At 48.2% G+C, this 23102-nt stretch overlaps 1 protein-coding gene and 1 pseudogene across 12 annotated transcripts in view; both read right to left on the bottom strand.

The window, feature by feature from the left end:
• The window catches only part of INPP4A (inositol polyphosphate-4-phosphatase type I A), a 79952-nt gene that overhangs the window by 1660 nt on the left and 55190 nt on the right, over positions 1-23102 (bottom strand). For 10 of the 12 annotated variants that reach the window (XM_085852586.1, XM_085852588.1, XM_085852585.1 and 7 more), the window contains 17 exons: positions 22661-22772; positions 22402-22492; positions 21703-21850; positions 21377-21507; positions 20833-20937; positions 18780-18888; positions 18418-18601; positions 18102-18320; positions 17497-17647; positions 7585-7760; positions 6452-6575; positions 6224-6353; positions 4508-4648; positions 4287-4384; positions 4011-4123; positions 3058-3212; positions 968-2410 (listed from right to left, as the gene is read on the bottom strand). In XM_085852586.1, coding sequence (XP_085708712.1) covers positions 2230-2410; positions 3058-3212; positions 4011-4123; positions 4287-4384; positions 4508-4648; positions 6224-6353; positions 6452-6575; positions 7585-7760; positions 17497-17647; positions 18102-18320; positions 18418-18601; positions 18780-18888; positions 20833-20937; positions 21377-21507; positions 21703-21850; positions 22402-22492; positions 22661-22772 — 2368 coding nt within the window. In that variant the 3' untranslated portion in view covers positions 968-2229. Of the gene's footprint in view, positions 1-967; positions 2411-3057; positions 3213-4010; positions 4124-4286; positions 4385-4507; positions 4649-6223; positions 6354-6451; positions 6576-7584; positions 7761-17496; positions 17648-18101; positions 18321-18417; positions 18602-18779; positions 18889-20832; positions 20938-21376; positions 21508-21702; positions 21851-22013; positions 22103-22401; positions 22493-22660; positions 22773-23102 lie in introns of those variants that run through there. The other 2 variants (XM_085852589.1, XM_085852592.1) reach the window with 2 other exon arrangements.
• Positions 16983-17123, bottom strand: LOC147014551 (signal recognition particle RNA; annotated as a pseudogene).

Consider the following 23102-nt stretch of genomic DNA (forward strand, 5'->3'; position numbering starts at 1 on the left):
TAAACAGTCATGCATCAGCAGGCCTTCATTAGGAAGTTCTCTGTTATACCACCGGATACTTTCTTACATATACTACCTTTAACGCCAAAGCGTAAGAATGCATCTTCTACTTAGCTGTGCAAACGACTCCTCTTCAATTAAGCACGACATAGACACTCGTTTGAGTCGAGAACCATATCGTCCGCCATCGCAGTCAACGACCGCGCAACATTCGTAGTCCGAAAATTAAGGCTGCAAGGGTCACTGTGTTTTACCCAGATACAACTCCGGCCTCTTTCGAGCACAACTCGTGCTCCTTCGATTGGCACTGCCACCAGAGAGCCTCCTGTAATAAACTCTCAACGTGCATGTTTCACATACCCGGAATACAGCAGAAATGCTTGGAAATGTAGGATACAATCAAACACCTCCATATATATATATATATATATATATATATATATATATATATATATATGCATATATGTGTATATATATATATATATATATATATATATATATTTATATGCATATATGTGTATATGTATGTATATATATATATATACATATATATATATATATATATATATATATATATATATATATATATATATATATATATATATATATATATATATATATATATATATATATATATATATATATATATATATATATATATATATATATATATATATATATATATATATATATATATATACATATACACATATAAATATATATATATATATATATACATATACACATATATGAATATAAATATATATATATACATATATGCATATAAATATATATATATATATATATATATATATATATATATATATATATATATATATATATATACACACATACATATACCCATATTTTTTATATATATATACATATATATATATATATATATATATATATATATATACATATATATATATATATATATATATATATATATATATATATATATATATATATATATATATATACACACCCATAGATACACATAGATACATACTGTATGTACAGATGGAAGTTGCTGATGAGGTAATACAAGTTAAACATTGCAAAATAATATAAAATATACTATATAAATATGCAGTTCAACTCTTTTCTGCGAAAATAAAGTGCACAAATCCCATTATTTATTCAATTCCACATTTAGTTCAGAAAATATTCCGCTCCAGAAATGCGAGTTTTGATGACGACTAATTATAACCGGTCCTCCGTGACATCGGTCCGACACGATGATGATGCAGAGGTAGCGCACTTGCCTTCGGTTCCCAACCAGACTATAAGTGGTCCGACTGCATGGTGCGTTAAGCTGGCTGTCCTGTCTGCCGACATTAGTTAGTGGCCATTAAAGGTCTTGTGGAGTCTTGTGTCAAGAGTGGGTGAGTTATCACCGGCATGCTGAACAAATCAAGATTTCCTTCCCGAATGTGCAAGGGCACCCACATCAGTGGCACGGCCACGCATCGTTGATGATGCAACCAGCTGGACGGATTCGTTATGAAATCCCGCTCCAATACGCATTTGCTCATGAGAAGCATATCTTACAAAGTTCAAATAGCTTACAAACGATAAATCTGCAGCACAGACTTAACACGCGTCAGAATAGCACGCACCATTCTTACATCCTGTTCTGGGGGTAGAATTGCTGAAACAAGTCAACTTGAAAGCAAACGCAAGATTATCTTTTTAACCAACGTATCTTTTCTGAAAATGCATTCGAACGTAATCGCTGTTGGAAAGATGGAAGTGACCTGTAAAAATGCTCAAGTGAGAGTTTGCTGGTTATGCTAAGGCATGCATGGTGTTTAAAACGATGAGCTGTCAAGAATCTGGGAAGAGCAAGAATGTATGGAAATGCTGGTAAGCAAAGAAGACTTGCAGACAGGAAGGCAATGGAACAGTGGGGCGAAACGTGGAGGGTTGACGGGAAATCAGGTACGACATCATCATGGAAAGACGGTTCGTTTAAGAGATGCAGGGAGTGGAGGAGAGCGAGGGTGGTGGTGAAAGTGCATAAAAGGTGCAAACTTGGTAAAACACAGCATAGATTGAAAGGAATGGAAACTCTGCCTACGAGGTGTACAAAACCTTGAGATTATCGAAACTCTTGCAGTCATTGGGGGTTAGTCTCCGAGAATCAGAAGGCGCGTCTAAAAGCTTCCACCAAAGTTCCCGGCTCTTTTTTGCCAACCCCCTTTTTCCAATCGTATGCCAACTGCATCAACGACAGCGGAAACGTGTGGCCAGGAAGGCGAGACTCAAGCAGAGCCAGGCAAAGAGCATGCGAGGGCTGAGAGCGAGCATGGGCAGCGAACACAGCAGGGCAGACCCTGACCAGTTGTTTTCCCTTGGAGACGAATCGCTCTCGTTCTTCCATGTTACTAGCTCCCGAGTGCCAATGCTGCAACAGGGTACAAAACCCCGCACACCGCCCCCCACCCCCACAATCCCAGGCCAAAAGCCATGGTAGAGGGGGCAGAGAGAGAGAGATGGAAAGAGAGAGGACAGAGCAGTGTTTTGAAGAAGCAAGTTATATGTTTGGAAGGTTCGGGGTTAGGGAGACGATTTCCCGGAGCAAAGGAAACCGATGATTGGTTGTGGACATGCGCCATGTGGTTTTGGGTTAGATTCATGTGAAAAACCACAATTCACGACGGTATCGAACCAATTCAAATAAGGTTTTTGAAAGGTATGGACTGGCATACATTTCAAAATGTTACAGTGAATTGCTTGTGTTGAAATCTCCTTTTAAAGAAACATTTAAAAATAACATTATTAAAGAGGTAAATGGGAAAGTTGCAATTGAAAAAAAAAAAAAATTGTCCAAAGATTTGTGTGAGGAATGGAAAGAGTAGAATGCAATGAAGTTTGTACAATGAAATAAACACAATTTCATAAAATCCACCAAAAACACCGACAAAAAGGGTTTAAAACAAATAAGTAAATAAATAAATAAATAAATGGTGAAATGTTTGTGCAACGAGGTGAAAGATGACACACACTACAGTACCACAGAGGGAATGGCGAGGCTAAAGAAGTGTTTCTCACCTGCGCATGCAGTCCAAGGCCTGAGCGAACACCTGAGCTGCCATCCCATGCTCCTGTTGCAACACGAGGCACTGTTCTAGCGTCACCGACATGGCTGTGCGGTCCTTGGCGCTCTTACAGCTTGTAATGCGCACGCCGTTGAGCCGGCGGCACATCTGGGTGTGCGTGCAAAACGAGACACAAAGTTAAAACAATCAGACACAGATGATGCAACCAGCAGAGGGACACTCGGAATGGCACGTGCTACTGAACCCCAATTAAAAGCACCCAAAGTATGATATATTAATTATAACAATAATAATTAATAATGACTTCCTTCACAAAGAACTTAAATGCAGGAGGCAGCCGTTCGGCCCATCAAACCCACGCAATGGTTGCCAACCTATGTTTGTTTGTCTGTGCTCTACCCTTTTTGTAAATGCTGAGCATCAAACAAGGAAGCAGCAGCATACGCCATTTTAAAAGTGTTTGGTATGACTCGGCCAGGGTTCAAATCGCCGACCCCTCAGACTTGCGGCGGACGTTCGAACCATGACGCCACGAAGTCAGAACGCAATTGCACACGATCTCTGGAGGTTTATTTATCGACAGACTCGTGGGACAGTTTGTTCATCGAGTCCGTACAGAACACAGACATTTGTAACAAATAGCAACGTAATGAGACATAAAGACATTACGAGAGGTTAATGTACTTTTCCAGGAATGAAAGGACATGAAGACATCATGGACAAATGGCCATAGTATACATGGTATTTTAACCCGAGGTCACAGCATCACAGGACAAGTGTTTTGATGGGAATGGCATAAAAGCTCAAAAGATGTTAATAAAACACTTTGCATATCATGTCGGCAACAATTTGCAGAATGTTTGACATCCACACCCACCGCCACTCCGCCACAACCCCACGCTCTCCCCCCACTACGAGAATGAAAACTACTCGTATGGTGTTCACCTCAGCAGCTTGCCACAGTATGTCCACGTTTTTGGACCTGTGCGCGCTCACGTTCTGACCCAGGAAACGCAACAACTCAGGTAAGTACGTTTGGCTCCGGGAGAGTGGGAGGCCTGTGGGGACGAGGAACGGGGGAGGGTTCGATTGGATAGGCTAAGAGCATTTCTCTTCTATCACAAATACTTCAATATTTCAACATCCATCGATTAAAACTGTTATAATCCACTCCATTCTATGCAAGTTCAGGCGTCCAAGGTGTGCGTCACTTGGACGTACACTCGTCTGGAAGGACTTCGTTGAACTGGTCGTGGTACGCCTTCAATCGACTCCAATTTTCTAGATTTAACACCTCCTGCAAAGAAGTGTCTCCAAACCTGTAGAGAGAGACGCATCGGATGTTTGACGTTAGACTTACATAAAGCAGATTCATGATGGACCGTGCCATCACCAAATGAAATGAAAGAGCCAAAGGTGCTGGAGACCTCTGAAGATCATACTTCTCTGCAAGCGTTTGGAGCTCATTAATCCCGACGTTGAAGAAGACCGGTTGAACCCGCAGAAGCATCCCACTCTGGATCTCTCGTGGAAGAGAGTCAAACATGACTGGCGGAAGAGGAACTCGAACGTTGAAACCAGTCCTGTTGTGGTGATTAAAGAAGAAGAAGAAAAAAAAATCAAGTGGAGGATGTAAAGAGTAGAGCAAACCCATAATAATTAGAGAATTAGAATGGCACTCGGTAGAGCGGATACCTCCTCCTGGCTGAACACTCCACGTATTTGTATCCTATTGAGAGGCCGGATCTGGATTCGGACCTGAACCAGAATCGAATAGTCTTGTTCTTGTCACCTACCCAACTCATCCATCAAGTTTTGCTATAACTGGTCCCCAACGTTTTCAGATATCATTCTCGCAGACAGACAGACAAACATACAAGCCGGTAGGCGACATGGGTGGTCGCTATATAATTGCATACTATTCATACAGTTTTTGACGGATCGGGCTGAAAATTTTTGACAAAGAGGTTGATTATAGTGCGCATAAAAGCGCGGAAGGCGATTTTTAATTTTCAAAAAATATATATATATAGAAATATTTTTCGGATTTTTTTCAAAAATTTCAAAGTCCCGTTGCTAGGCAACGGTGGCGTCCATAGCAACGGTGCTCAAAAGCATACAACTCGATCCTGGTATGAACCTACCGGTCAAGTTTCATCAAAATCGGTTGACTCCTCTGGCTTCCAGAGCCATCCATTACATACAAACAGACAGACAGACGGAAAACCTGAGAATAACGGTAGTCTAGCGAGCACCCAACAGAAAGGGGTGAAAACACAACCTCCATCCACCTTCAGTGGCAGAGGGAAAAATACATCAGAAAACGAGGAAAAATGGTGCCAAGAATGGAATAAAATGCCAGTTTGTGATTTGCCCATTAACCCTTCTCGATGACGGCTGTTCAACGCCTCCAGCCCTCCTCATCAGAAGCACTTTGCAAGTCCACGAGGTGGCCGTAAGCTGAGAATGCCGACGCGCTTGAAATGAAGCTGAGAATGCTGACGCGCTTTTTGCCTTCTCTGACCTTTGCTGCAATGAATGGTTTCGCAACTGAAAGAAGTAAACGGATTTATACAGGTGGTGAGCGAGACCAATGGAATTTAGTGATATCCCTCCAAAATGATTCGGCTGCCTTTGTGATTATGGGACATACACTCGTCCGGAAGCACCGGCTCGAATACGCCCCACCCCACTGGATCTCACAAGTGGAGTCTAACCCAGGTACTCTCATTGGACGGGAGGCCACAATGGAAGACGGGGTGTTGTAGGCTGAAGGACGGCATGACGTCGTCTCATCTATTCTTGTAGCAAACTTGTCCGAGTTGATTGGTTCTCGATTTGTCTCCCTGTGAAACCGAGTGCGTGGGTCACCCTTCAGACGTGATCCAAAACTAGCTGTCCAGTCCGAATTTAGGTCGAGGATGTTCAAACATCTCACAGTATCTCTCAAAAACAGGCCGCTGTGTGCTCGTACACAGACTAAATTCCCTGCCGAGAGATTAAACAGAAAATGCAAATTAGTTATAAAAGGGACAGGGATGTAAAGCAAGAAGAGGTTAGTGGTATTGGGCACATAAAGACAAATGAACTGAGAGATTAACTTGTCATGTTTGTATGTGGCCTCCATCTGTGTTTCCTCTTCTGGTCGCAATGCTCACCTATTTCCATCGATGATAGGCATTAGAGCCTCAGCCGTAGGGTTCGTGACTGCAGAAATGACCTTAAATGTGACATTGCGAAGGTCTGTCACTCCAACGCTCATATCTTCCAACATGCCGACCTCTTCACCTGATGCAAGAACAAATGGTGGTGATTATGGGCAGATGTTATACTTAACCACAAAACACAAAAGGCAGAGCCATGTGAAGGGGGGAGCCCCAGCTCACCGTAAGTGCTGAGAAGGCCCTCAAATTGAGCGAGCAGGCCGATTGTATGAAGCTGCCGCAAGAACCCACTGTCATTGAGACAGCTCCGCAATTTCACCACAAAGCCACACACCAGCGCCGAGAGCTAGTCGGAGGGTGGTGAGATCAAAATAAAATGCTTTCATTTGTGCTTTGGGTTTTCAAACCCGTCTGTACACCATTTAAACAATGTCATGAACATCAAAAGCGTTAAAAGGGGATTGGATGCAGACATTTGGGATAGCAAACCACAGCAGAGAAAACCAGAATGGCACTCGGTGGAGCACATACCTCCACCAGGCTGAAGAGTTTACGTTTTATATCCCGCTGATGGGTCGGATCTGCATCCGGACCTGAACCAAAATGTAATCGGCTTGTTCTTGTCACCTCACCAACTCATCCACCAAGTTTTGTTATAATCCGTCCATAACTTTTTCAAATATTGTGCTCTATATCGTTTTTGGTCCTCTTTCTCAATGATGAAGAATAACTGGGGGAAAAAATTAATAATTCTCGGAGCTGGATCTACACCAAAATGTAATCATATCAATTCGTCCTTGTCACACACCCAACCTGTCCACCAAGTTTCATCGGAATCTGTCAACAACTATTTGTTGACAGACAACAAGACAGAGACAGAGACAGACAGGGGTGAAAACATAAGACAACGGGAATGTGTTTAATGGGTTTTTGCTCAACATGATCCTCAGGTAATAAGTCAGGGCAGACCACACGATGTAAAACTACCAAAAAATGCAAGGGGTTCATTACTTTTTCAAAGCCCCATGTGGGAATACGTGGCGATCATGGATATCCATTTGTGCAAATTTTAATGCAATTTCAACACTGAATGGCATGGAGGTTTATTTTTTTTAACTCCTCCGATGGTGCTCATCTTAGGTCTTTACACAACCCATCGAGCAACCAAAAGTGTCTCAGGCTGGAACGTGGGAGGCTCGTTCCTTTGATAAGCACTATCGTTCCGACGCCCGTCTCAACCTCGCGGCCCACTCCCTCTTTTGCCAGCTCTGTTTTCTCTGCAAGTGTTGCTCTTGTACCCTAAATGCCCCAAATAACTGCTTTTCTGAAATGGAAACGATCATCGTGTCACGTACCGCCTGCGTAAAAACAATGTCCCTCCGGTGCTGAAGTGCCAGGCCTTGCGTGGCGCACACCGCTCCATCGCGCATGAGAAGGAAAGCGAGGGCGTGGCGTGCACGTTCACCAAGCACACAAACACAATCGGTCAGGGTGCTCAGTAAGGGGTAAAGTGCCTCACTCCATTCCCCACCTGTCACACACAACCATAAATTCACAATGCAAGGGTCATAAAAGTCCATCGATATAAAACAGAGAATGTACTAATAAGAGCTAACGGGAGAGAAAGACTTTGGAAGAATCGGAAGAAAAGGATAAACGGGAAGAAGACAAAAAAGCAAGAGCGCAAGTGAGCACAATATATGCCCGAACAAGAAGGTATATACAGAATTGTGCGACTACATGGAAAACAGCATCCTGGTTGCCATGGCAACCACTTTAGATGACGAACGTATGTCGCAACACACCGTCTCCACAGTCTGTACCTATGTACCAAATATGAAACGTGAAAGTTGAAAACTTTGGGAGTTAGAGTGCGGACAGGAACGGACGGACAGACGGACGGACGGACGACCGGTATCACATAATACGCCCCGATATATATATATATATATATATATATATATATATATATATATATATATATATATATATATATATATATATATATATATATATATATATATATATATATATATATATATATATATATATATATATTGTTGCGATCTTCGCGCGCCGGCCAAGGCGACGGCCACGTAACTCGAATCGCGGCACGTCGCCCACCGGACGGACAATCCAGTCGTGACCCTCTCGGACTAACGCTCGGGAACCAGTCACGGTGGACCTTTCTGGTCTCACCGCGATGGGCAATCAGCCCCGCGTGGGATAGGGTTGCTCGCCAAATTCGAACTACCTAAGTACCCACGCGGAGGGTAGACCGGGCGATCGCACCTCGCCGCAGGTCGACCGGACACGGGCCACTTAGCGACCCGTTCCGTACTATCAGAATAACCGAGCGGTGTTATCGTCGACCTCGACGGTTCGATTAATTATCATGCGTATTCAGATCACTACCAATCTTTTACGTGAAGCAAGATGGGGATTCAATGGAGAAAAAGACGAAGTGAAGCGGGAGAACAGTTCAACAATAAAGCACATTTATTCGCGACGAACGGAAAGCACACATATACAATTCCACCAAATGCACACAAAAAAAAAAAGAAAACACTTCCATTTACACAAAAGCAAACATAAAAGTGAAAACACAGTGCAGAGCTAATACCGACTACCGAGCACACGGCAACACTTATACAATTCTACCTCACAGACGGCGCCGACAACACATACCCAAAACCAAGGAAAAGAAATCCCCAAGAATGGGGTAGGCCTGAGGCCGAGACCGGGTCGGGCCTACCCGTCTGGTGATGAGACGCGCGGAGCGGCGATGGCCCCGCAACCCGCGGGCCTCGTGGACAGTGCCTGGCAGGGGTGGGAACAGGAGGGCCCCCTTGGTCGCACTATCTCAGCGCGGGGGAAACAGGAGGGGTTGCTGATGCTCGGGGTATAGAGGATCTTTATTATATGCGCACGAGCGTCTCCACCTCGGCCAGGTCGCGCTGTCGGCCTCCCTCGGGTGCAGCTTCCTGCACGACGCGAGCACCCCTCGTCTGGTGTCGCCGCCTTTCCACAGCTCCGTCCCCTCCGGCTCCGACTCCAACGCACACGACGAGCAGCTCCACCGCCCGCGAAGTCTTGACCCTCTGCTTCCGACTCTCCTCTTCTTGACTCTCCGACCGCGTTCTGCTGACTCTCCGACCTCGTTCTGCTGACTCTCCGACCCGTTCTTGTTTGCGACTCTCCTCTTCTTGACTCTCCGACCGACCCTGACTGACGAACACGGTCCTTTTATCCCCCCGTAACTTCGCCTTTGACCCCCTACCTTTGACCGTTCACCACGCTCGCCATTGGCCCGAGAACAAGTTGGCGTGAAGGCTTTTGATCCACAAATTTGCATATATCGATCGTTCTGGAGGCGGGGCCAAATCCGCCCTCGCTCACCGATTGGACGGCAAAGAGTGGGCGTGTGTCGTTTTTGATCCGTTTTGAAGCAGAAAATCCGTGATTTTGTACACGCTGTTCAACGGCGCCCTAACGAGTCCAGCATCGGTGCCCATGAGTGGCGCGAGATGACGGTGATGCGATGGTGGCGAGTTGTGACGGTAAAGGTCGTGGCGGTTGTGGTGAAGCGGCGTTGTGGTTGGTGGTTGTTGTTGTGGTTGTGATGGTAATCACGGCGGTTGGTCCAAAATAAAGATAGTAAAAGAAAAACGGCTATCCTGAAGAGTCGCAGCTCGCATAAATGACATGTATTCCCACTAGACAACGGGTTTGGGCCTAACTACACATGCACTTACCGAGATACCTCACCTAAGGGACCTGAATGGTGGTTTGCGAATTTGGTAACCACAACACTACCCCCTTCCCTTTTTACAGACTCGTCCCGAGTCGTCAAATTTTCGTGTGCCATCATGTGTAGTTTTCCCCTAGTACATTTTACCTACGGATCCCTGAGTGCGACATTCATGGTATTCATGTCCCCAAAATAAATAACCTGAGGGCTGCGTAACTACCTAAACAAACTCACTCACACGGACGACTGAAATAAAATTGCCGGCGCTAAGACAAACATGCCGGGGGCGCACTCATATTTACAGTACATCTTAACCTTAACTTACAAATTTTACACTAAACCATGGCCCAGGATCATTGAACTCTGCAAAAGAAAAGCAGTTAGCAGGGAGCCAGGCTGCCCGCATGCAGTCTCTGGCTCAAACAATGCAGGTGACAGGGAACGTGGCTGGCTGCTCACCCGCAGTCCAAGGCCTTCCCTTTTGAACTGAACGCAGTGAACCACAACGGTGCTTGGGCTGCACAACGCAGTCTCCGTGCCAGCTCAAGTGGCACACGCAATGAGCACAACGAATGGATGCATGAACACAAACACGGTGCACGGGCCGCCACTGCAGGCCCGTGTTGTAGCTGCCAACAGGGCAGTTCTTGCAGCTTGCAAACTGTTGCTTTTACGATCCTGGCGCACATGGCAATGAACAAGGGGGGGGGGGGGCAAAGCAAAAATTGAACGGGGCTGGTGAACCTGGGCAGTGGGCATGGCATGGCAAAGGTGCAGGCAACACAGCCCGCAGAAGAAGGCCGCTGCAGGCAAACACAGCCGGCAGATGAACTGGCCGGCACAGGCCTTGAAGAAAAACAGCCAGCCGGCAGACGATCCAGCCGGCACAGGCCTTGCAGCACAGCAGCTGCAGATGAAGTTGGCCGGCCTCCGCCTTGAAGCAAAACACGGCCAGCCGATGAAGTTGGCCAGCCTTTGCCGTTCAATGGAGGTTGGTGGAGGGAGTGCGGTGGTGCTGGCCACTTGGAAGGCGGGCTCGGACCTACCTACCTGTCTCCCTCCCAACCTATCGCCTTTGCCTGTCACTGTACATACCCACTCCCTTAATTTGTGAAACCCCAATTTAGCCCCAACTTAATTTTTTGTTGTTTTTATTTTTTACTTCCCCGCTATAAATCGTCCCCTAACCCCCTTTATCGTCCTTGTTCGGCTAACCTATCCTGTCACCTAGCCTACTCCCAACCCCTACGTTCCCTTCCCGGAGGGGAATAAGGGAGAGCTAACGTCCTGTGTCGAGGCCCAACGAAGCCTCAGAATGGCCTCCCCAGAGTTCGGCGATCTATAACCAAAGTGGGTCCAGCGGCCCACAACGACAGCGAGGGATGGATGGTGCGGAGGGGTACATCTCCTAATCTACCCTATCCATTTAACAGTTAAACTACCCCGGGGCTTTCAACAAGCGCTTCTCGCTTAAACTATTGGTTCTATAAACCCAGATTCCCGTCGCCTGTGTTGGTGTCCTCACAATTTTGGGCCTCGCCCCAATTTTTCTCTCCGTGCCCTCACACGGTCTCCTGGCTGGGACACGTGGCTCCCTTTGGCAGGCACGACCCTCTGCCGAATCTCCCGCTATGGCACCCCCGGGCACTACACTGCCTCCGAGCCTACCAGCTCCCTAACACCGGGGAGTGCCTCCCATGGCACCTCCCCTGAAACGCACACGTGGCAGGCCGGCCTCCCGGGCCCCTTTCCGAGGGTCACCCGTGCCCACTGCACTGCCCACGCGGCTAATGGCGCCCCGGGCCCCCGCACCAAGCAGGCGCACCCGTGCCCACTACCTATCCCGGCCCCCCATGGGCCCATGGCCTACCGCGGCCGACTAGCCTGGTGCCCGGGGTACCCACTCAGCGATACTCACCTTTCGCAGCCACGCTCCCAAGCCCGTCAACAGGGCTCCTGCACCCCTCCAAACGGGTCTCGAGCCTACTTTCCCACCAACAACAAAACGACCTCCATTTTTCAATTTGACTAACCCAGCTAACTCACTTTATACTGACCCCGGGGTCCCTTGGGCGGGAGTCACTCCTCCCCCCAATCACTCATCGCACCATGCATTCCCCATTCACTCCACACACACAGACCCGCTGGCCTCACTCACTCACCAAGCACATGCTTCCACCTCACTCAACATGTACACGCTTCCAATTCACTCACCAACAACTCACCAACTCTTCAACACACTCACCGCTGAACTCTGCCATCCTTCTAACTACCTCCCCTAACTAACTCGTGCTCCCACGTCGTCCCTTAAGCTATAGCACGTTCCATTTAACCTACGTAGCTAAACTACATCCCCTCTACACATCCAAAGTCTGTCTCTGTCTCCAAAATAATCCCATTTTATTTCCCAACCTAAATCTCGCTATCATCCCTCTACCTAATCCATTCCACGGACTCCATGAGGACTTACCCCTGCCCCATGAAGTCGGTCTAACTAAGCTAACCCTTCCCCCTAACTAGTTTTCATCCTGTGCCCAGGTAAGGGGGTCTTTCACCCCTTGCCCAGGAATCCTGTACACCCGAAAGTGAGGCTTGCTTTTTTTTTTTTTTCATGCGCAGCACCTGCGCGGCAACTCAGAGCTCGCGCACTTTGCACCTGCCCGTGACGTCATGCAGCTGCACGTGTCCCTCGTCCCTCCTTGGACGGTGCCATCCGGCCGGGATACCCCTCCTGCCGGATTCCAACCACACGTGCAGCCATGACGTCACCGTGCGCAAAAGAAAACACAAGCCCCACGTCTTGAGGGGTTTCCCACGCGAACACATGTGCTTTGCCCGTTGGAGCCGAACACACACGATCGCGTGGAGAACCCGTCCGGTCCAAATCCATTTACCTGCCTAAACTTTGTCCGTCCGCGGGATCGGCAAATCCACCGCGTGCGTTTCCGGACCGGGACTTCACTCTCGCAAGCGAGCACGTGGTGGTCTCGTGCGTTGCACAGCACGAACCGCGTGCTCGCTGCTGGGTGAACCCGGCACGGTCCTCGAAACAACTACAGCCGCTACCCGGCTTTCTTCCATCTGTCGTCGTCGTCGTCGCCATTCAACCCACGCACTCCCGCGTGTTACGACGCACACAGTCCACACCATCACATTCACACGGGGAGACGCGGCTGCGTGCTCCCGCATGCCGACCGACATCTCCCTCTCATACCGCTCTCTCACACACACGGTCTCCCTGGCACACAGCGACCTTGCACACGGCCGTTCACTCACGCGTGCCTCACTACTCACACAAACCATACTACTCACACGTGGTGCTCCATTCACTCGCGCGGGGGCACTCACCCGCGGTTCCTCACCCACGCACGCGAGGGCACTCAACCGCTGTGCCTCATCCACACACCGTGCCTCACTCATACACGCGGGGGAACTCACCCGCGGTGCCTCATCCATACACACGGCGACACTCACACACGCGGTCTCTTCCACACACGGTGCCTCACCCACACACGCGGGGGCACTAACCCGCGGTGCCTCACTCACACTCCGTGCCTCACCCACACACGCGGGGGCACTCACCCGCGGTGCCTCACTCATACGGGCCGTTTCATCCACACACACGGCCTCACTCACACACGGTGTGCTGGGAAGCACGTACTCCGGCAACATCGCCACCACACCACTCACACGTGGTGCCTCATTCATACTGGCCGTTTCATCCACACACACGGCCTCTCTCACACACGGTGCCCCATCCACACCCGGCGTGCTGGGAAGCACGCACTCTGGCACCATCGCCACCACACCACTCACACACGGGGTCGCTTCCACACACGGTGCCGCACTCACACCTTGCACCACACACACAGGGACAACCACACTGGGGATTTGTGTCCCCACAAGGGTCTCCGGGGCCTCTATACCCCCCAAGCTCTCCGTGCACCTGTCCACAGCACTCGTCCCCTCAACCTCGCAAAGCACGACCGAACTCACCTGGTCGTGACTCGCCTCAAGGGGGCATACTCCCTCCCCTTGTTCCTGGAGGAGGCCATCCAGGTGCTCGCACTGGGTCTCTGCACTCACGCGAGCTCACCCCCATTATCCTCCACTACCTCCGTGTGTGTGTGCGTCACTTACCCCGTCTTCATCGTGTTTATTGGTCTCCGCTTCTTTCTGGCGTCTTTCCCTTATCTTTATGTAGGTCAACCTTGCTTTCTCTTTAAGTCGCTCCCGTCCTTCCCTGTTTTTCACCTTGCTCTTTCACGATCTCCGCGTACCTCATCCTTGCTCTCCGTATTAATTCTTCTTTTCTCTCCCTCGCAATTACTTTCACCTCGTCTCTTGTCTCCCGAATTACTTTTTCCTTACCCGCCTCCACCGCGGGCCTGTCAGCCGTTGCACCCCCTTCCAGCTCGTTTGCTCCCACACGTGGAGTCGCCATTCCGAGTTCCCTGCGAACAGCCTGCATGTGTGCCTGCAGGAATCGGCCCATGTTCTGCTTCTCACCCTGCAGCTTTTTCGTTTCTTCCCTCATTTGCTGTGTACTCGCATCAATCTTTTCGTTCATGCTTTTTATTTCTGCATTCATTTGTGCCAGCATGGTGAATAGCTGGGCCATGTCGGATGCACTCAAGTGAGCCGTTTCGGCAGGGGTTGGGGAAGGGTCTTGGTGGAGAGGGGAGGTGTCATACACCGCGGCCGCTGCCGCACCCACCTCGGGCCCTGGGTTCAGTTGGGCGAGTCCGTGTTCCTGCACAATCAACATTTCCTGCTCGGGGATTCCATCCTGGACCATGGATTCTACATTACTACACATATACATTTCTACTACCCCTCGCTCCCGCCCGCGTTGAGTCGCCAGCTTGCTTCTCGTGAAGGGTTAATTTAACTCGTCGTAATTTGGAGGGAAGCGGGGGTCGCTTCGCTCACGCGTGGGCCGGTGGGCGTGAATTTAGCCGGAGGCAGGAGAGCCCGTTTTCCTGTTCTCCAATACCAGTGCCGCGAGGAGGGCGACGATGAATTTGTATCCCACTCCTGACACCAGTGTTGCGGTCTTCGCCCGCCGGCGTGCGACGGCCACGTAACTCGAATCGCGGCACGTCGCCACGGACGGACAATCCAGTCGTGACCCTCTCGGACTAACGCCGGGAACCAGTCACGGGTGGACCTTCGGTCTCACCGCGATCGAGCCATCAGCCCCCGCGTGGGACAGGGTTGCTCGCCAAATCGAACTACCTAAGTACCCACGCGGAGGGTAGACCGGGCGATCGCACCTCGCCGCAGGTCGAGCCGGACACGGGCCACTTAGCCACCCGTTCCGTACTATCAGAATAACCGGCGGTGTTATCGTCGACCTCGACGGTTCGATTAATTATCGGGCGTATTCAGCCCACTACCAACCCTTTACGTGAAGCAAGATGGGGATTCAATGGAGGAAAAGACGGCGAAGCGGGAGAACAGTTCAACAATAAAGCACATTTATTCGCGACGAACGGAAAGCACACAAATACAATTCCACCAAATGCACACAAAAAAAGAAAACACAATTCCATTTACACAAAAGCAAACATAAAAGTGAAAACACAGTGCAGAGCTAATACCGACTACCGAGCACACGGCAACACTTATACAATTCTACTTCACAGACGGCGCCGACAACACATACCCAAAACCAAGGAAAGAAATCCCCAAGAATGGGGTAGGCCTGAGGCCGAGACCGGGTCGGGCCTACCCGTCTGGTGATGAGACGCTGGAGCGGCGATGGCCACAACCCGCGGGCCTCGTGGACAGTGCCTGGCAGGGGGTGGGAACGGGGCCCCCTTGGTCGCACTATCTCAGCGCGGGGGGAAACAGGAGGGGGTTGCTGATGCTCGGGGTATAGAGGATCTTTATTATATGCGACGAGCGTCTCCACCTCGGCCAGGTCGCGCTGTCGGCCTCCCTCGGGTGCAGCTTCCTGCACGACGCGAGCACCCCCTCGTCTGGTGTCGCCGCCTTTCCACAGCTCCGTCCCCTCCGTTCCGACTCCAACGCACACGACGAGCAGCTCCACCGCCCGCGAAGTCTTGACCCTCTGCTTCCGACTCTCCTCTTCTTGACTCTCCGACCGCGTTCTGCTGACTCTCCGACCTCGTTCTGCTGACTCTCCGACCCGTTCTTGTTTGCGACTCTCCTCTTCTTGACTCTCCGACCGACCCTGACTGACGAACACGGTCCTTTTATCCCCCCGTAACTTCGCCTTTGACCCCCTCCCTTTGACCTTTCACCTCGCTCCCCATTGGCCCGAGAAAAAGTGGGCGTGAAGGCTTTTTGATCCACAAATTTGCATATATCGATCGTTCTGGAGGCGGGGCCAAATCGCCCCTCGCTCACCGATTGGACGGCAAAAAGTGGGCGTGTGTCGTTTTTGATCCGTTTTTGAAGCAGAAAATCCGTGATTTTGTACACGCTGTTCAACGTGCGCCCTACACGAGTCCAGCATCGGTGCCCATGAGTGGCGCGAGATGACGGTGATGCGATGGTGGCGAGTTGTGACGGTAAAGGTCGTGGCGGTTGTGGTGAAGCGGCGTTGTGGTTGGTGGTTGTTGTTGTGGTTGTGATGGTAATCACGGCGGTTGGTCCAAAATAAAGATAGTAAAAGAAAAACGGCTATCCTGAAGAGTCGCAGCTCGCATAAATGACATGTATTCCCACTAGACAACGGGTTTGGGCCTAACTACACATGCACTTACCGAGATACCTCACCTAAGGGACCTGAATGGTGGTTTGCGAATTTGGTAACCACAACAATATATATATATATATATATATATATATATATATATATATATATATATATATATATATATATATATATATATCTTCTTCTTCTTCTTTCAGCTGCTCCCGTTAGGGGTCGCCACAGCGGATCATCCTTATGATCCACATAGTGATTTGGCATATGTTTTACGCCGGATGCCCTTCCTGACGCAACCCTGGTCGCCTCTTACGACACAGGGATAAGGATTGGGTTTCGCCATGATTCCGGGCTGCCCTACACCCTCTCATTGCGCGGCCCAGTGCAGAGCTCCCGTCTTCAAGCGATCCTCCAACCCAAGCCTCCGAGTAGCCGGATTACAGGCGCACGCCACTACGCCCGGTCGGGAGAGAGATTAAGTGAGGTATTGAAATAATTTGAAAGGGGGATTGGAATATTTTTTATTTTAAAAAGATCATGGTCAAAAAGAGGAGCAACGATTTAAGGGTTATACTGGGTGGTTTGCCATTTTGTTCCAAGCGTTGTTTGTCCGTGCTCTATCCTTTCAAATACTGAGCCTCACGCAAGGAAGCAGCACGTACACTTTTTTTTTTAACGCCTTCGGTACGACTCGGCCGGGGTTTGAACCACCGACCTCCCAGACTCGGAGCTCGGACCATGACACCACCGAGTCTGGTTTTTGCTATGACAGGTGATAATAAACGGTACAAAAAAACATTTTCCTTCATCAAATGATGTACAAGACTGCGCACCAACCTCTTTGGGAAGCGTGGCTAACAGGACCGTGTGTGGTGCTGCTGTTGCTGCTCCCACCGTTCTCGCCGCATTTCTGGTCTTCCTGCAACAACCTATCCACCGTCTTCACGATACAGTCAAGGCTTTTGTCGACATTGAGCCAAACAGTGCACTATAAACCAACAATGAACAGAGGGAGCAAAACAAAGAGGTACAGAAGGAGAAAGACAAAATCAGGAGAAATTAAAGAGATTCCGAACATATCTGCTTCCAGAGTCATCACGACAAACCAACCTTACAAGAACAAATGCATCCTCATAATGGCAACAAATGGAGGAGATCAATTTGTTTTTCCATATCGATGTTAAATAAACTTCATCGAGCTAAGTCAGAAGGGACAAAGAGTTGTATACGATGGTGGTTGGGACAAGGAATGTTGGGTGAGAGACAAACAGGGTTATGTAATGCAAAAAAGCCAGTAAAGCACACGTGGATTGGCCAGCAAGCTGCAGGGAACAATTGGGTTGGACAGAAACAGAGAAACAAATAATTCCAGATGATGGAAAAGATAAACCAAAGCATGTAGTTGACTGCATAGCGAATGTGTGTTGATGCTCAGCCCTCACCCAGTCATCTCCATGGCAGAGTCCAGAGGGCGAATCTTCGTTTTGTCCTCCCGACCAGCGTGCAGTCATCAGCGACTGGTCATTTCGCAAGGTTACGTGGCCATGGTCCTGCGAGTCAGGGGAGTGCCGTGACGCAATATACTCCGGTCTTGCCGATGCCAGCACATCCACAGCGCTGGCCAGCAGCTTGCACTCACAAACTGTCACGAGTTGGCGGGTCTGCACCATCGGCAGAAGCAAGGTTTAACAACAAACCCTAAAGTGACTCCTCCAACATTCTTCATTCACCTTCGAGAACACAGACCTTACACCTCACCCTATCAGCCAGAATGGCAAGTGTGCGCTCCAATGCTCCAGGTGAATGCTCCCGAGCAGCACGTGAAAGCCGTTCTGCATAGTAAGCGACCTGGGTACGCAGCGTGGTGATGTGTGCCATTAGCTCGCGTGCACGGCCCACGTCCTGCGCCATCTCGCATCCGGTGCCAGGGCCTGCATTTGAGCTACACACACCGGTACAAAGATGCAAAACATATATAGGGAGGACGGCATCGGGAAGTTCTGCGTCGTTATTCTCCAAGCCAAACATGTGATGAGTAGGAGAATGGAATCGGGAAAGATAAACCTCGATGTGACCCAAGAAAAAAGAAGCAGGAAAGTGTGTCTAACTTCATAGCCTACCTCTTTCTCATCTCCTCAAACTTCATAGCCAATTTGCGCAAACCACCGGCCTTAAAACCCAAAGTGTGTGTGGCTGGAGCACCGACCGTCACAATGTCGTACGTTCGATCTACAAGGCACATGTAATAAATCATTAGGGATCGAACAGCATGGAGGATTAGCAAATTTTTGTCTCATTAAGTGGATGAACAAGAACTACAGGAGAAACATTCTATTGCAATTATACATCTCACTTGTGGATGTTGAAACATACAATTGACCAGGCCACAGTCTTACTAGCAAACCCATCGCATCTCAAAACCAGATTTGGCGGCGTAATGGTTCGAGCATCGACTCTGAGTTAGGGAGGTCGGTAGTTCGAACCCCAACAGAGTCATAACAAAGGCTTTAAAAATGGTACGTACTACTTCCTTGCTTGACGCTGAGAATATAAAAAGGACAGAGCACTGACAAACAACCATAAGCTGGCAATACTACCACAGGATTTGATGGGCCTAATGGCGTCTTCTTGCAATGAAGTTCCTTGTAAGGAACACATATTACTGTAATATTATTAGTAGTAGTAGTAGTAGTAGTAGTAGTAGTAGTAGTAGTAGTAGTAGTAGTATGAGCAAAAGTCCTTATTTAGTATATTATTAGTAAATTATTTCATGGACTTTTTTTTGTACACAAAACCAAGGCTCGTGAAAGAGCTAGAACACAGAACAGATGAGGACGTGATGGGCCAAAAGGACCAGAAAAGAGAGTGTGACGGTGGGACACCAACAGTGGAGTTGAAGGACAAAATAGAGGGAGACATGGACAAACAATGGGTGTGGGAAGGAATGGGGTGGAGAGGATGAAGGTACAGAAGATACAGAAGGAAACTCCCTCGCTCCCCTCCACCACCTCTCTCTACCCTCCCTCTACCACCTCCCTCTCTCCCCCCTCTCTATTAACAATGCTGTCATGGTTTGTTAAACTTCGTGATAATCCTCATGCTCTGTCACAAAGCGTCGATGCTGCCGGAGCAGCCTTCTGAGCAAGGATTATACTGGGTGGTTTGCCATTGCCTTCCCGGCAGTAGTTCGGGCAGTAGTTGAGAATTTGGCCACGGTGTCGGTGTGATAGTTTACCTACTCTTCGTGAAGGACGCCATGGGGATATTTAATGTCCACCAACAATGTCAGTGGATGGGATGCCAAGTTTAACGTCCATGCGAGGGACGGCACGCATTAATGAATCACCCAGTCTGTGAAACACCAATATGACACTTTATTGATTGGCCTAGATTCAAACCCAGGCTAGACAGCTTTGAGGTGAGTGTGCGTACCTCGAGGCCATCCTGTCAGCCCAGGTCGTATCTTAATGCACTGTTAATAAACGTAACTGCGATTCCATCTTTGTATTTATATGTTTAAAATGTATCTTGTTTGGTATGATGTTCTTCTTCTGTTTGAATGTTGAGCTTTGTCTGCATGTGAAGCTTCTCAAACGCAGCTCGGGAAGCCACCGCCAGAAACGGAAGACAGCCGAACGTACAAACGCACAGACAGACACCACAGTTCACATTATATTATAGATTATTAATTATTATTATCACGAGAAACATGCGGAGGGACAGTGGGTGGATAGTGAGGGAGGTGGGGCAAATATATGTTGTGCCGTGGCTAATAATCCCCCCAGTCTACAGCAAGGGTCAGTGTATGCAGCAGGGGATAGAAATCTCTTAGACAATGTGAACTCATGGTGTCTGTCCATGCGTTCGGCTGTCTCCCGTTTCTGGCGGTGGCTTCCCGAGCTGTGTTTGATTAGCTCCACACTTTGGCACATGTACAGGCAAAAACTGTATGTCATCTCCCCCCCCCCACCCCTTGCAGGAGGGGGGGAGGTTGTACCCATGACCTGACCCCTGGGTCCTACCAATGCGTATGCAATTTTTTTTATATCATGCCCTAACAGAAACATAAACAACACAGGTAAACACTATTTATTACGTCATAAAAGGTGCCGTTAGCAGCTGGACATAGATACATTTGCTCCATTATACTATAAATAGATTATGGCACTTTACCTTCCCCAACATCATCCTGAACTCGCATGCGCTGCAGGTGCAGGTTGGTCGGGACGAACTCAAGGCTTCGCTCGGAACGAAGAGTGCTTGCCTTGAACATGGGGCCTGCACAGATAATATTAAAAACAATCAACCTTCAGCTTGTAGTCAAATTTAGAAGCTCGTCTCCACTATAATACCTCTTCTGCTTGAATACGTAAAAGTTTATCCTTTTGTTGTCGTATATACGTGTAATCATTTATTTCTGAGTTTTTACATGTTTTACCATTAAGTAGTTGAACAGAAGACGGAGGTTTGTTCACGCAGTAGTTTGCTCTGGTTTAATCAGAATGAAAGTTTGAGTTCAACCAAGACACAGGAGGCCTCCTCATTGGAGGAAACCACTTCACGTGCCAAGTCAACTCGGTGTGTATTAAAAACGACTTACAATGGCCACACATTTCGGCTACAACACCACATGCAGAAACAACTCCCTCATTACAATCTGCCATCTTTAAAATGTACAACTGTAGGGTAGTATATGGCGTTGCATGCTCCAAAGTACCTTTATATTTGTGAAGTTCCTGCAAACTCTCACGGTATGTGTCAATGAGTACACGGTGTTGAGTCACCAGCTGCTTGCGAAGGCCCTCCCAATATGGTGAAAGCTCTCCCAGCTCTTCCCAAACCTGCACCCTATTCGTCCACACACAATGCACCCAACGTTTCCTTCCCAATCCTGCACCCTATACCATGCCCATTTGGCGTTCAGGCTTGGCATACATCCGGCCACCATCATGTAGGCGATATGATGATATATCATTAAGATTTTATCGAACCACTATGTAAATTCACAAGCAGTATACTGTACAAATCAAGAAATGAAGAGACCTGGAAACATCCTCTTCAATAAACAGAGCCAGGAGTTGCCTAGGAACGTGAAAGGAAAACACCGTTTCTGCCATGTACTCCTGGATGCGCATCTGGTTCCCGTCCGTGGTTGGAAGTCGGTATGTGCGTAGAATTACGCCCTCCATCACTATTCATGGCCACAGTGATGGTTGCGAGGAGTGGAGGGAAAATGGGGAGGGTAGTGTACAGTAAACCAAGCATTGTATACAGTCAGATTTCCATGCAGAAAACATTTTGTAGGACAAATTACAATTTAAATGTTCATCTGTTTAAAAAGGCTATGGGAAGACCTGAAAACCTTGATCATTCGAGCTGCCTCCCTCTGCATTCCTTCCCACAAAGCAGCCATAAATGCGGAACTGACCCAACCGGTTTCTCATATCTGATAGACCCTGTTCGGAAGCTGCTTCTTTTCAGAGTTCATTGCCAGGGTCAAATCTCAAAATTTGTTTTTACAAAAGAGCATTACATACCCGTGACGCTGCAGTACAGTTTTCCATCATGCCATCCTTACCGGAGAAATGTTATGTTTTATAAAATACAGCATTTGTCGACCTCCACTTAAAAAAATGCTCAAAGTTGAGCAAAATGTTGTTGTTTTATAGCAGGTCAAAGTAGAGAAAAGAAACGATTTTCAGTTTGAACTACATTCGTTGGACGACTGGAAATCTCACTCACCGTGCTTGAACAAGGCATCTCGTCGCAATGACGAGTAAGCATCCCGTAGGCTCATGGCCTCCGTCAGGCTCTCGTCGACAGGCACCACGGTCTGTAAGTAAGAAACCCATCATGACGCAAGGCAGCGCGAGAAAACCATTTCATCGTTTATCATCACTTTCTGCATCAGAGTAAATCCTCCCTCCTCGTTGTTCGACGATTGCAAATCCTTAAATGCCCTGACGAGATACCGTGACCACACAAGACTTGTGCAACTTACCTTGCAACTCATGCAGTCTGATGATTGGCCCCCACTCCTCGAACTTTGCCCACGTTCAGCCATCTGCCAGCCGAGCACAGACACCGTCCCTACGCGCTCATTGTCTGGGGAGCTTAATGGAGTGGAGCAGGTTTGGAGAAAGAGAGCAATGGAAGTTGATGTTACAGAAACAGAGAACTGAAACATAGTGAAGGCATGCAGAGAAGCCAAACTATTTGTTAATTTAAATGACTGGAAACACCTGCTCCATTTGGAAGCATTGACAAGTCGTCCCCTTTCCACCCTGTGGGGGGGGGGGGTTTCCTAAAGCAAATTTTGGTGGAGATTGGCCCAGCCCTGTTTATTTTCTATGATTTTCAGATGTGCATACATACATACATACATACACACACACAAAAACAGAGAAAATTGGCTTATTTAATATAATAGGATAGGATTACTA

Source organism: Eptatretus burgeri, chromosome 13, assembly GCF_056783735.1.
Source record: "Eptatretus burgeri isolate ZD-2024b chromosome 13, Ebu_testis_v1, whole genome shotgun sequence".
Classification (NCBI taxonomy): domain Eukaryota; kingdom Metazoa; phylum Chordata; class Myxini; order Myxiniformes; family Myxinidae; genus Eptatretus; species Eptatretus burgeri.